The sequence below is a fragment of the Mesoplodon mirus genome, assembly GCF_964341445.2.
Source record: "Mesoplodon mirus genome assembly, chromosome: 4".
NCBI lineage: Eukaryota > Metazoa > Chordata > Mammalia > Artiodactyla > Ziphiidae > Mesoplodon > Mesoplodon mirus.
In genome coordinates, this window is record NC_138979.1 from 176,313,966 (window position 1) to 176,329,679 (window position 15,714).

At 35.8% G+C, this 15,714-nt stretch overlaps 1 protein-coding gene across 1 annotated transcript in view; it reads right to left on the reverse strand.

Annotated features, from left to right (window-relative positions):
* CATSPERB (cation channel sperm associated auxiliary subunit beta) overlaps positions 1–15,714 on the reverse strand; it is a 129,106-nt gene that overhangs the window by 22,255 nt on the left and 91,137 nt on the right. The window contains exons 18-19 of the mRNA XM_082618973.1: positions 10,372–10,562; positions 5,975–6,313 (exon numbers count right to left, since the gene is read on the reverse strand). Of these exons, the coding sequence (XP_082475099.1) occupies positions 5,975–6,313; positions 10,372–10,562 (530 nt within the window). The remainder of the gene's footprint in view (positions 1–5,974; positions 6,314–10,371; positions 10,563–15,714) is intronic.

The window sequence follows — 15,714 nt, forward strand, 5'->3', positions numbered from 1 at the left end:
TTAATGGAAAGAGAGATTTGAAGGACCATGTAATCTAATTGCCATCTTTACTAATTAGTAAATCAGAGCTGAATAGTAAATAAGTTGCCTCAAGTCTCAGCTCTAGCAGTTTCCCTTAAACCAAAGTGATCTGGCCAGTGCTTCCTAAACTATAACTGGGGATTTTGTTAGAATGCCAATTCTGACTTAACAGTTCTGAGGCGGGGGCTGAGATTCCACATCCTGTTCCCTTCATACCTTTATTGAGGTATACTGACAAATAAAACTGTATATTTTTAAAGTGTATAATGTGGAGATTTGTTGTACTTATACATTGTGAAATGATTACCACAATTAGGTTAATTAATACAGCCACCACCTCACATTGTGTGTGTGTGTGTGTGTGTGTGTGTGGTGGGAACATTTAAGATCTACTCTCTTAGCAAATTTCAACTATACATTACAGTATTATTAACTATAGTTATCGTGCTATGTATTATATCCCCAAGACATTTATTTTATAACTGGAAGTTTGTACTCTTTGACCAACATCTGCCCATTTTCTCCATCCTCCAGCCCCTGGCAACTGGCACTCTATTTCTATGAGTTAGACATTTTTTTTTTAAGATCCCAAATATGAGTGAGATCACACACTACTTGTCTTTCTCTGGCTTATTTCACTCAGCATAATGTCTTCCAGGTTCATCCATGTTGTTCATCCTTCTTTTTTATGGCTGTATAATATTTCTTTGTGCATATATACCACATTTCTTTATCCATTCATCTGTTGATGAATTACATTGTTTCCATACCTGGGCTATTGTAAGTAATGCTGCAATGAAAGTGGGAGTACAGATACCTCTTCAAGATACTGATTTTGTTTCCTTTCGATATATACCCAGAAGTGGGATTGCTAGATCATATGGTAGCTCTATTTTTAACTTTTTTGGGAAATTTCCACACTATTTTTCATAGTGACTGAACAAATTTATATTCCTACCAAGAGTGCACAAGGGTTCCCTTTACTCCACATCCTCACCAGAACTATCTCTTGTGTTTTTGATAACAGCCATTCTAACAGGTGTGAGGTAATATCTCATTATAGTTTTGAGTTGCATTTCCCTGATGATTAGTGATATTGAACACCTTTCCATATACCTGTTGGCCATTTGCATATCTTTGGAAAAATGTCTATTCAGGTCCTTTACACATTTTTAATTGAATTATTTGTTTGCTATTCAGCTGTATGAGTTCCTTTTATATTATAGATACTAACCCCTTATCAGATATATGGTGTGCAAATATTTTCTCCCACTCTATATGTTGCCTTTTCTTTTTTTTTTAACGTTTTTATTGGAGTATAATTACTTTACAATGGTGTGTTAATTTCTGCTTTATAACAAAGTGAATCAGTTATACATATACATATATCCCATATCTCTTCCCTCTTGCATCTCCCTCCCTCCCACCCTCCCTATCCCACCCCTCTAGGTGGTCACAAAACACCGAGCTGATCTCCCTGTGCTATGCGACTGCTTCCCACTAGCTATCTATTTTACATTTGGTAGTGTTTATATGTCCATATATATACTACCACTCTCTCACTTTGTCCCAGCTTACCCTTCCCCCTCCCTGTGTCCTGAAGTCCATTCTCTAGTAGGTCTGTGTCTTTATTCCCGTCTTGCCCCTAGGTTCTTCATGACTTTTTTTTCTTTTTTTTTAGATTCCATATATATGTGTTAGCATACGGTATTTGTTTTTCCCTTCCTGACTTACTTCACTTTGTATGACAGACTCTAGGTCCAACCACCTCACTACAAATAACTCAATTTCGTTTCTTTGTATGGCTGAGTAATATTCCATTGTATGTATGTGCCACGTCTCCTTTATCCATTCATCTGTCGATGGACGCTTAGTTTGCTTCCATGTCCTGGCTATTGTAAATAGAGCTGCAATGAACATTGTGGTACGTGACTCTATTTGGATATGGTTTTCTCAGGGTATATGCCTAGTAGTGGGATTGCTGGGTTGTATGGTAATTCTATTTTTAGTTTTTTAAGGAACCTCCATACTGTTCTCCATAGTGGCTATATCAATTTACATTCCCACCAACAGTGTATGAGGGTTCCCTTTTCTCCACACCCTCTCCAGCATTGTTTGTAGATTTTTTGATGATGGCCATTCTGACTGATGTGAGATGCTATCGCATTGTAGTTTTGATTTGCATTTCTCTAATGATTAATGATGTTGAGCATTCTTTTATGTATTTGTTGTCAATCTGTATATCTTCTTTGGAGAAATGGATGTTTAGGTCTTCTGCCCATTTTTGGATTGGGTTTTTTTTTTTTTTGATATTGAGGTGCATGAGCTGCTTATAAATTTTGGAGATTAATCCTTTGTCATTTGCTTCATTTGCAAATGTTTTCTTCCATTCTAAGGGTTGTCTTTTCGTCTTGTTTATGGTTTCCTTTGCTGTGCAAAAGCTTTTAAGTTTCGTTAGGTCCCATTTGTTTATTTTTGTTTTTATTTCCATTTCTCTAGGAGGTGGGTCAAAAAGGATCTTGCTGTGATTTATGTCACAGAGTGTTCTGCCTATGTTTTCCTCTAAGAGTTTGATAGTGTCTGGCCTTACATTTAGGTCTTTAATCCATTTTGAGTTTATTTTTGTGTATGGTGTTAGGGAGTGTTCTAATTTCATTCTTTTATGAATGAAACTGCTGTCCAGTTTTCCCAGCACCACTTATTGAAAATTCCTTTTCATATTGTTTTTTGTTTCCTTTGCTGTGCAAAAGTTTTTTAGTTTGATATAGTCCCATTTGTTTACTTTTGCTTTTATTTCCTTTGCTTGTGGTGTCACATCTAAAAAAAATCATTGCCAAGACCAATGTCAAGGGGGCTTTTCCTTCATGTTTTTTTTTTCTAGGATTTTTATGGTTTCAAGTCTTACATTTAAGTCTTTAACCCATTTTGAATTAATTTTTGTGAGTGGTGTAAGATAGGGGTCCAGTTTTATTCTTTTGCACATGGCTGTCCAGTTTTCCCAGCACCATTTATCGAAGAGACTATTCTTTCCCCATTGGCTCCCTTGTCAAAACTTAGTTGACTGTGTATGCATGGGTTTATTTCTGTGATCTCTATTCTGTTCCATTGGTTTATGTGTCTGTTTTTATGCCATTACCATAATGTTTTGGTTAATATAGCTTTGTAATAGAGTTTGAAATTAAGAAGTGTGGTTCCTCCAGCTATGTTCTTTGTCAACATTGCTTTGGCTACTCAGGGTCTTTAATGTGAATACACTACATTAACAGAATGAAAGATAAAAATTATTATCTCAACAGATATAGAAAAAGCATTTGACAAAATTCAACATCCAGTCATGAATAAAACTCTCAACAAATTAGGTTTAGAAGGAATGTACTTCAACACAATATGGACCATATGTGACAAGTCCATAGCTAACATCATACTCATACTTATCATACTCAAGCTTAAAGCTTTTCCTCTAAGATGAAGAACAAGACAAGGATGTTCCCCCTCACCACTTCTATTCAACACAGTACTGGAAGACTTACCCAGAGCAATTAATAAAGAAAAAAGGCAACCAAATCAGAAAGGAAGAAGTAAAATTGTGTCTGTTTGCAGATGACAGAATATTATATTTAGAAAACCCTAAAGGCTCTACCAAAACACTGTTAGAATAAAAAGGTTCAGCAAAGTTGCAGGATAAAAAATCAATGCACAAAAATCAGTTGTGTTTCTATACACTAGCAATGAACTAGCTGAAAGAGAAATTAAGAAAACGACTCCATTTATAGCACCATCAAAAAGAACAAAATATTAGGAATAAATTTAATCAAGGAGGTGAAAAACATGTACACTGAAAACTATGACACCAGTGAAAGAAACTGAAGATGACACAAATAAGCTGAAAGACATCTCATGTTCATGAATTGGAAGAATTAATATTATTAAAATGTCCATACCACCTAAAGCAATCTACAGATTGATTGTAATTCCTATCAAAATTCCATTGGCATTTTTTGCAGAAATACAAAAGAAAACCCTAAAATTTGTTTGCAACCAGCAAAGACTGTGCATTTCTAACAAGCACCCAAGTGATGCCAATGAAGCTGATCCAGGTACGACATCTTGAATAGCATGGACTAGGTTTTTCTTCAAAGAGGCAACTGAGTTGATTTGCTGATTATTATTTGTTTCTTCAAACTGAACAAGTTTAAAATATAACAAATTAGTTGTTAAATACAATTAAAGCTAAAATAGTTAGAACATTTGGGATTTGTGCTGGAATACAGAGAAATAACAAAGGAACAGAATTTTTAAAACCCAGAAATGGTTAAAATAATAGGTAAATTGCATTGTTTTTAAAAATCAGTGAAGAAAAAATACATTATTCAATAAGTGATGTTGGAACAACTACCTAACCACCTGTAATACACCAAAACAAAGTGTAGATAAATTAAATAATTAGATGGAAAGTTAAGGCCATAAAAATTAAAACCCTAAAATTACTTGAAGGAAATATGGACAATTGGTCATATAATCAAAGAGAAAGAATTCTAAGGGTTTCAGAAAGAAGTTTTTTCAGAATATTTAGTCCATAATACTGACGGAAATAGAAATACATGTCTCCAATTTTTTTCAAAGTCTATAATTTTCATTTTTATAAATTGCACTTGGTTATGTTTTTGAAATAAGCTTGTTTTTTTTAAATAGTGTTTTGTCCTTTCATTATGGTTCATATGCTTTCTTTTATCTTCTTAAGAGTTTTACATATTTTATACTTTACAATTGTTTTTATAGTGTCTTTCTGATTTTTCCATTAACTCAAGATTAAAACTTTGTTTCCTATGCTTATTGAGTTTCTCTTATGTTGGGTCATTTCCTTACATGGTTTTAAAATTCTTTTCCTCAATTTATGTTCATGAAGATTGATTTTTCTGTGGAATTCCATGTTACCTTGTTTATGAAAGTATTCCTACAGAGGGTTTTGGGCTTCCTTATGCTGTGACACAGGCATTGTAATGATGTCTCAGTTTGGGATTCTTGTATTTGGTGGGTAGTGTCTAGGTGTTACACAGTCTTGGAGTTTGGGTTTTTTACAAGAAATTCTTTGAATCCCATAGAGATGACAATCTCCCTACCTCTTTCTTTGAGTTGTTGGGTAGCGTTTTCCTTACCCTCTCTTCACCCTTCATGATTTGATGGTTCCAGCTTTACTGAATGTTCTCATTTCCAACTTCCTACCACAAGGTAGAAATGTCTAAAGGTCTACATCTTCTACGAATGCTTGGGCATTAAATTCATCCCACTGCCTATATGGCCTATGTTTGAGCCTCAAAACCTTCCAGGATCCACATATTAGCTAATTTTTTCGACTTTGAGTTCCTTTTTCATTTCTGGTGACAGGATTTTCTTTTTTCCCTCCCCTTCCTTCCATATTTTTCCCTCAATTTCTAGCTCAGTAATTTACTAAAATTTTTCATTTTATTTCTTTCCAGTATGCCATTTCTCCATCATTTTTAGTAAGTTTTATATTAGTTTTGTAATAAATAAACACCTTGAAAAATGGAGAAAAGTATAGAATTCTATTTAAAAGCCTTTTTTTGGCTTAAAATAAATACTTGAAATGATTATAACAACACCAAGGTAATTATAATGTTTTCTTTTCAGAGGGCAGCAAAAATCTAAACTAAAATCCTGTGTACATTTGGGCTGGTAATTTAAGCTCACTTATAAAATAAGGATTATAATCTAGCCTTTTAGGGTTGTTATAAACATTAAATTTTAAAATGAATAAAAAATCATTTAATACAGAGCTTTGCATAAGTGCTCAATAATTAGAGCTAATATCGTTATTGGTAGAATGCCACCTACTACAGAAACCAAAGATAAAGGAAATATCAAAGAGTATATTTTACATTCAAGAAAAGCAATAACATCTCCATTTGATACTTCCCAATAAAAATAAACTTACCTTTTGTATTAGGTATGACTTTAATTTTTAAAGTATGAGATTTCCCCAGATCAATGTATTTCAGGACATTGAGGGATAGTGAATCATCATGTTGTTGAAACCAGTAATTACATGGTTTTGAATGTATGTTCCATGTTCGTCCATCCCTTTGTCCAAAGTTGTATAAGAACCAGGAGCCTTTTAGAAAGGTCATATTGTGGGGTACTGTTTCAGGCATGGTAGCGATAGCTAAAGCATTCTCATTATCTAAAATCCTTGTGATCAGGAAGCTGCTGTAACCGGGAATCACCACAGTCTTTTCTATATCCGAATCTTGAAATGAGGAAGTAACACCTGAAGCTAAAACAGGAATGATTTGGTATAAAATAAAACAGCCAATATTCTCCAAGTAATACTGGTGGACATAACTGAGGAATACACTAGTTGAGTTTTTAAATTATGGTCTTAACTAGAGGACACATTTGCCAGATTCCAGGTTATAATTCAAATTATTTTGTAGAAAGTGTATTGCAAATATGCCAAGCACAGTTTTTACTGTGAAAGTAGTTCTATAAATTTCTCAGCAGAAAAAAAAACCACATAGGGCTAAGTAATTATAAGAAATCTGATTTATTTACCATAGAACTGGTAAAAGCCTTAATAACCCAGAGTCTTTATTGTGATTTTATAAGAGAAGGATAATGTAGCTAGTGTTTTCCCTAGGGCCTTAAGGTCTGCCTATTACATAGCAGATGCTCAATAAATATTTGTTGAATAAATGAATAATTGATTGCTTAAGAAGAGCATGAAGATTTAGAAGAAAAGAGGCTTAAGGGCAGGACCATAAGGAACACCATCATGTAAAAATGGGAAGGAAAAAAAAACTCCACAAAGGAGACAAAGAAGAAATGATTGGAGAAAATCCATCAGAGAGGATATGAGGGAAGCCAAAAGATGGCTGTTTGAAGGAGAGGGAAGTCATCATTTTTAAATGTTTTTGAAACATGTCAACAATGATACTCACCTCGTTCTGAAAAAATAAGTGAAGTAGTCAGAAGAGAATCTCATAATTCCCTTTATTATGCACACACGCTCTAATTTTTCCCATTTCAACAAACCAACAAAAATCCTTTCCTACATTCCCTCCAACTACCACATCATTTCTCTCCTCCCCTTCATTGTGAAATTCCCTGAAAGGGCTGCCTTTATTCACTATCTTCAATTCCTTGCCTCTCAGGGGTTTATAAACCTAACCCAATCAGACTTTTGTCTACATGACTCCACCCAACAACAGCTTTTATCAGGGTTACCAATGACTTGACACAGATCCATTGGGCAGTTTTCTCTCCTCATCTTACCTCACCTCTTGGCAGCATGTAGCACAGCATCATTCCCTCTTTCTTGAAGTACCTTCTTCACTTGGTTTCTGAGACACGCTCTCTCTTAGTTCTTCTCCTAGCAGACCATCTGGTCTTCCTGTTCTCTGACCACTAACTGTTGGACCTCAGACTTTTTCGTTTCTATACCTACACTAGCTTTCCCAGGGATCTCATCTGATCTCATAGCATTAACTATCATATATGCTGACCACTTGATCCCCCCCCTTTTTTTGAGATATAACTGATATATAACATTAGTTTCAGGTGTACAATACAGTTCGATATTTGTATATATTGCAAAATAATAACCACAGAAATCTAGCTAACATCCATCACCACACATAGTTACAACTTTTTTCTTGTGAGGAAAACTTTTAAGATATACTCTCTTAACAACTTTTAAATATACAATGCAGTGTTAGCTATAGTCACCATGTTTTACATTACATTCCTATGACTTATTTATTTTATAATTACAAGTTTATATCTTTTGATCCCTTCACCGAATCCCACCTCTGGCAACTACCAATCTATTCTGAGTTTATTTATTTGTTGTTTGCTTGTTTTTAGATTTCACATATAAGTGATGTCATACAGTATTCATCTTTCTCTGTCTGACTTATCTCACAATAATGCCCTCAAAATTCATCCATGTTGTTTCAAATGGCAAGATTTCCTCCTTTTTTATGGTTGAATAATATTTTACTGTATATATGTATATATATATAAACACATCCAATTTTCTTTATCCATTCATCTATCAATGGACACAGGTTGCTTCTATATCTTGGCTACTGTAAATAATGCTGCAATGAACAAGGGGGAGTATATATCTTTTCAAGTTAGCATGCTCATTTTCTGTGGATAAATACTCAGATGTGGAATTGCTTGATCATATGGTAGTTCTATTTTTATTTTTTTGAGGAAACTTTATGTTGTCTTCCATAGTGACTGCACCAGTTTACATTCCCACCAACAGTGCACAAGGATTCCCTTTTCTACACATCCTCCCCAACAATTTTTATTGACTGTCTTTTTTTTAATATTTATTTATTTGGTTGCACTGAGTCTTAGTTGCAGCTCCAGGGTTCCTTAGTTGTGGTTCACCAGCTCCTTAGGTGTGGCATGGGGGCTCCTTTCTTGTGGCATGTGAACTCATAGTTGCAGCATGCATGTGGGATCTAGTTCCCTGACCAGGGATCGAACCTGGGCCCCCTGCATCAGAAGCACAGAGTCTTATCCACTGCACCACCAGGGAAGGCGAAGGTATGTATTTACTGGTGGATAAATACATATCTGCACCAAAGAATGTATATGTTAACATGTTAAGGCCGAATACATACCACCTTATGTATTAAGGTGGATAGGTATGTATTTATTGGCAGTTTGTTAATTGTTTCCTAGGTGTTTTATACTTTCTCTGTTCCTTTCTTCTTTTGCTCTCTTTCTTTGTGATTTGATGATTTTCTGTGGTTATCTGTAGTGGCTTAGATTCCTGTTTGTTTTGTGTATCTACTATAGGTTTTTGCTTTGTGGTTACCACTGGGCTTACATAAAACAACTTATATTTATAATAGTCTATTTTAAGTTGATAACAACTTAAGTTTGAATGCATTCTAGGGCTCTACATTTCTACCCCCCAATTTATGTTTTTGATATCACAATTCACATATTTTTATCTTGTGTATCCATTAACTGATCATTGTAGCTAGTTTTTTTACTATCTTTGTCTTTAACTTTCATACTAGCTTTGCAAGTGATTAACTACCATTACAACATAAGATTATTCTAAATTTTACTATATATTTGCCTTTACCAGCGAAATTTAGACTTTCACACATTTTCCTATTACTGATTAGCCTCTTTTGTTTCACCTTAAAGAAATTCCTGTAACATTTCATGTAAAGCCAGTCTAGGATGATGAACTCGTTTGGTTTTTGCTTGTCTGGAAAACTCTTAATCTCTCCTTCAATTCTCCATGAAAACATTGCTGGTAGATAGATATACTTGGTTGGTAATTTTTTTCTTTCAGCACTTTGACTATATCACGTCATTCCCTTCTGATGTGCAAAGTTTTGGTTGAAAAATCTGCCGATAGTCTTATGGGGGGGTTCTACTGTAGGTAACGAGTTATTTTTCTCTTGCCACTTTTAAGATTCTCTTGTCTTTAACTTTTGACACTTTAATTATAATGTGTCTTGAGTCTCCCTGGGTTCATCTTATTTGGAACTCTATAGGCTTCCTGGATCTGGATGTCTGTTTCTTTCCCCAGGTTATAGAAGTTTCCAGCCATTATTTGTTCAAATATTTTTTCTGCTCCTTTCTCTCTCTCTTCTCCTTCTGACTGCTCAAATGTATTTCTCCAGTCCAGAGGCCTTTCCTGAACTCCAGACTTGTCTTTCTATATATCTACCTTATTTCTCCACTTGGGTGAGTAACAGACATCTTACATTTAATATGATCTCTCACCTGATTATTGCAATAGCCTCTTAACTGATTTCTCTGCTTTCCTTCTTGCCCTCTCTCTGTCACATGCCTAGTCTGTTCTCAACAGAGCAGCTAGTTCAGTCATGTCACTTTCTGCTCAAAACACTCCAAAGGCTTGCCATTTACTCAGAGTAAAACCCAAATCCTTATAATAAACTATATTAACTTTTGGTATGTATCTATCATATAATCCTTTGAAATAGAAATATGCTACATGACAGTGATTCAAAATTATTTCATTATGTAGGGTAAAGTCTGGACTTCTTGACTTTTCTCACTGTTTCTGAGCACTGTTAAAGACAAAATAACATCATATTATAGAAATAAATGATAGGTGTTACTATTGCTGAAATATCAATGAAGTGATAGCTAGGTTTCATTATATTAGAAATAAAGAATTCCTCCAGGAATCTAAGTATATGTAGACTTCTGTAGATTACCAATTGGACTAAATTTTGAAATCTATTGTTCTATAAAAGAGCATGAACACTTTTCCCAAAAGATAATTTCTCATTTTCCCCAGCCATCAGAGAGATATATTACTACACTTACTTTGTAATTGAAGACTAAGCTTATAGGAGAAATTTCCAGCTTGATTAATAGAAAGGGAACTAGACAAACAAGAGCTTTCATGCACTTCCTCTATTCCAAAAGGGTCTATAATTTCTGCAATAACTGACGACAAAAATCCTTCAGGAGTGTTATGTTGCAATATCTTTTTTATGTAAGCTGTTCCAGTTTTCCTAAAAACAAACCAACAAACATCATGCAACTTGGGTAAAACAGTGGCTTAAATTAGCAAGTTCATAACCATATAATTTATAAATAAAATTTACCACAAATGGCTAACAAATGAATATTTGAGTAACATTTGTTCAACCTCATTAGTAATCAATGAAATGTCAATTACAGCAATGGGATATGATTTTTCACCTATCAAATTAGGAAAGGTTTTTAAAAGACAGTGTTTAATAGTGGTAAGAATTTAGTGGAGATAGGCACTAATGGGATTGTAAACTGGTACAAGATTCCTAGAAAGCAATTTGACATTATACATTAAGAGTGCTAATATTATTTGTTTCACCCTCTGATTCCATAAATCTACTGATAGGGCTCTATCCTAAGGAAAGAACTTGAAACACAGAGGAGGAGGGGGAGAAAAGCTTTCCATACAAAGATGTTCATCACAGCATTATGATAAAGGCTAGAAATAAAAATGCCAACAATAGGAAAATTAAGTAAATGATAATACCTGATCTACCTAGGCAAAATACATCTATTAAAATGCTACTTACAAAGAGTTTTTAATTACCTAAGGAAAGTGGTCACATTATAATGTCAAAATGAAAGAAGCATAGTGAAGAATGTTGAAATGCATGTTGAAAAGGACTAATCAGTAATTCATCAAGGTGTTAACAGTCATGATTTCAGTTGTCTTCTTTATATTTGCCTGTCTTTTAGGAAATTTCTACAGTGAGCATGTGCTTTATAATCAAGAAAAACCATCTATTTTTAAAACGTTAAGCTAAGATATCCATGTGCAAAAAATAAATCTACACAGAGACCTTACACCCTTCACAAACAATTTAACTCAAACTAAATTACAGACTTAAACATAAAATGCAAAACTCTAAAACTCCTAGAAGAGAACATAGGAGAAAACCTAGATGAACTTGGGTATGGCGATGACTTTTTAGATACAACACTAAGGACACAATCCATGAAAGAAAAAAACTGACAAGCCATACTTTATTAAATTAAAAACTTCTGCTCTGTGAAGGACACTGTCAAGAGAATTAGAAGACAAGCCATAGACGGGGAGAAAATAGTTGTGAAAAACATATCTGACAAAGGACTGTTATCCAAAATAAACTGTAGGGGAGGAATAAAACCTCTATTTCCTCTACCCTCCTAGGTTCTGTGCCTGGGACCCTAGAAATTAAACTGATGAAAGCCAGATTAACAATAAAAAATGAACACTTTATTAATGTGTGTCATGCTTACACAGGGGAGACACCTCAGTGATGAGTAACTCAAAGGGGTGGTTAGAACCTGGAGCTTGTCTAGCATCTTAATAAAGAACAATACATTTGTGGAGAAGTGACAAGATAAAGAAAAAGGGACTAAGGCTTTTAGGGGTGGCAAACAGTGAAAAAGTAAATATATGGGAGAAACTATTGGAAGATAAGGGTTGTTTTTTTTGTTTTTTCTTTTGTTTTCTGTTTCTTTTTTTTTTTGCGGTACGCGGGCCTCTCACTGTTGTGGCCTCTCCCGTTGCGGAGCACAGGCTCCGGATGCACAGGCTCAGCAGCCATGGCTCACGGGTCCAGCCACTCCACGGCATGTGGGATCTTCCCAGACCGGGGCACGAACCCATGTCCCCTGCATTGGCAGGCGGACTCTCAACCACTGCGCCACCAGGGAAGCCCAAGGGTTGTTTTTAGTAATGCTTGTTATGCAGATTCCTCTCAGTGTCTCTGAACTGGTAAGAGTCTCCAGTTGTCTCTGGTGATTAGGAATCATCCTGCCTTTCTTGGTAGAGAGGTGGAGGGCAAGGGATTTTTTCATATGTCTGCTTCTTCTTAATTGCCTTAGGCTAAAAATAATCTTTATGCCAAAGTGGTATATTTTGGATTGCCATATGCCAGTCCCCTACAATACAAACAACTCTTAAAACTCAACAGTAAGAAAAGACACAGCCCAGTTAAAAAGTGGGCAAAAGGTCTAAATAGACACCTCACTGAAGAAAACATGCAGATGGCAAATAAACATATGAAAAGATGCTTATATGCATCATATATCATCGGGAAATGCAAATTAAAACAACAACGAGATACCACTATACGCTTATTAGAATGGCAAAAGTCCAAAATATTGACAACACCAAATATTGGTGAGGATGTAGGGCAACAGGAACTCTCATTTATTGCTGGTGGGAATGCAAAATGGTACAGCCACTTTGAAAGCCACTTACCATATGATCCAGCCATCAAATTCCTTTGTATCTATTCAAATGAGTTAAACACAAAACCTGAACAAGGATATTTATGGCACCATTATTCAAAATTGCCCAAACTTGGAAGCAACCAAGATGTCCTTCAGTAGGTGAATGGATAAAAAAAACTGTGGTACACCCAGACAATGGAATGCCATTCAGTGGTAAACAGAAAGGAGTTATCAAGTCATGAAAAGATATGAAGGAAGCTGAAATGCATATTACTAAGTGAAAGAAGCCAATCTGAAAAGCTACACACTGTGTGATTCCAACTATATGACATTCTGAAAAAGACAAAACTATGGAGACAGTATAGATGTCAGGGGTTAGTGGGGATGGATGGATGAATGGGCAGAGCAGAGAGGCCTTTTAGGGCAGTGAAAGTATTCCATATGATATTAATAGTATAAGGTGGATACGTGTCATTACATAATTGTCAAAAGCCATAGAATGTACAACACCAAGAGTGAACCCTAATGTAAACTATGGGCTTCAGGTGACTGATGATGTGTCAATACAGGTTCATGGATTGTAACAAACGTACCTACATTATATTATAGTATAGTGCCCTATACTATTGTGTAGGACATCAACAGTGAGGGAGGTATGTGTGGAGAGGGGGTATATGGGAACTCTTCTTTCTGATCAGTTTTGCTGTGATCCTAAAACTGCTCTTAAAAAATAAAGTTTATTACCATAATTTAAAAAAATTAACCTCTTTGTATCTGAAATCATTGACCAATAGCCAGGCTATTACTGAACCTGTCTTCCCACTTCTCCCACCACTGGAGAGGTAAATGAGCCTCTTGTACTCAAGTGTCTAGGATGGCTTTTGGGGGTAATCAAGCTCCAGTCTTCCAGGAGAGGTAAGAAGTTAGCTTTTAAAGGAGGGAATGGGGTTTGGGCAATGAAGGATGGGCTTAAACTTAGGAGTCAGGGAGTTCCTGAGGTGGAGAGGAATATCTGTTGAGGGGGGAAGACACTGCAAAAAGAAAATCACCATCAAACTTGACTGCCTGTAATGCTAAGCTCCCATTCCAGTACCCATGCTGTTTCCCCAGCCCACTGCCCTCACCCCATGCCAATGAAGCTGCTTTAATCCAGGTTACTACAGCCTGGAATGTTGCCACATCCAAAGGTCACTTCACTTCTTTGTTCTTATTTTATTCAGTCTCTCAGCCACATGGGTCACAGTGGTCCACTCCATACTTTCCAAAACACCCACCTCCCTTGGCTTATAGGATCCCATATTTCCCTGGTTTTTCTTCTGTCTCACTGGCTGCTCCATCTTCTTTTTCTTGGCTGGGGCCTCCTCTTCTGCCTAATATCTCTTCCTGGAGTGCCCAAGGCCTCTTCTTCTCTACAGACATCCGTTTATACAGGAACAACTGCCAAATGAAGAGCTCCTGCTCTGACTTTGTGTGCTATGCATTAGTACCTCCATGCAACTGCCAACTTCACGTCTTCACTTGGGTACCTAACAGGCATTTCAAAATTAGTATTTCTAATACGGAACTCTCACTTACCCTGACTAACTCTGCATTCCTCATCTCATAAAATGACAGCATGATCTACCTAGCTGCAAACCAAAAACCTAAACAGTTCTTGATTGCTCTCTTGCTAATACCCACACCAGGCAATCTGTCATCAAATCCTGTCTTTTCTCAAGCACACCTGCTTCAACTGCCTTCATTTCTCACCTGTATTACCTCAATAGCTTTCCAAGGGGCCTGGAAACTTTGACTTCTCATTCTGTCCTATACTTTTCACAGCAGAGTGATCTTTTCGAAAATAAAAATAATTTCACTCTCCTACGTAAAACTCTCCAACGGCTTCCCCTGGCACCAAGAATAACACGTAAGCTCCTCATGCAGCCTACGATGCCTTATATGATCTGGCACTTACCTACCCCCTCGCTCACCTTGCACCACACCATCTTACTCTGCACCATCCACACCAGCCTCCTTCCTGTTTATTAAATACACCCACGTATTTTCTTGCCTCACTGCATTTACACTTGCAATTTCTTTTGCCTGGAAAGCTCTTCACTCTTTGTTCTCAGCTGTTTGCTTATCCTTCTCACTCCCTCTGTCACCATGTTTACTTTCTTCATAGCATGTATTAGATCTAAAACTATTTTGTTTTTTGCTTACCTGTTTATCATCTGTCTCTCTTCATTAGAATGTCACCTCCATGCGGGCAAGGACCTTGTCTATCTTATTCACCACTATATTCCCGGTCTTAGCATAAGACTTGATGTGAAATAGTCACTCAATAATATTCATGGAATTAACAAATAGCTTTACCAAAAACTTTGTGTAAATGTTGATGATGTTTTCTTTCTGAGCAATTTAGTAGAATTATTGACATTAAGTTATCACTTTTAGGATTTTGTGGAGATTGTTATGAAATGAGAGAAGTTCCTTCTCAATACTTCACCATTTGTGGAATGACTATACTTCCCATTATCAAGCAGATACAGTTTTTTTATCCGTGGGTATATAATCAATTCCCACTGTGGAAAGGATTTTGATTCAGTATCCAACATCTCATAGGTAGTGCCCCCAAAATCCAAATTCCTTGCTAATGTTCTGAATCCCTTGTGTTCCATCACTGAATCTTTCTTTAAACCATTTTTAAAAATTGAAGTATAGTTAATTTACAATGTTGTGTTAATTTCAGGGGTACAGCAAAGTAATTCAGTTTTATATATATATATATATATATATATATATATATATATATATTCAGATTCTTTTATTTTCCATCATAGGTTATTACAAGATATTGAATATAGTTTGCTGTGCTATAAGTAGGTTCTTGTTGTTTGTCTGTTTCCATCATCTAACCTTAGTTCCTCTTATTCCTCAAATTCTCTTTTGAATTCCAAGTCTACTGTT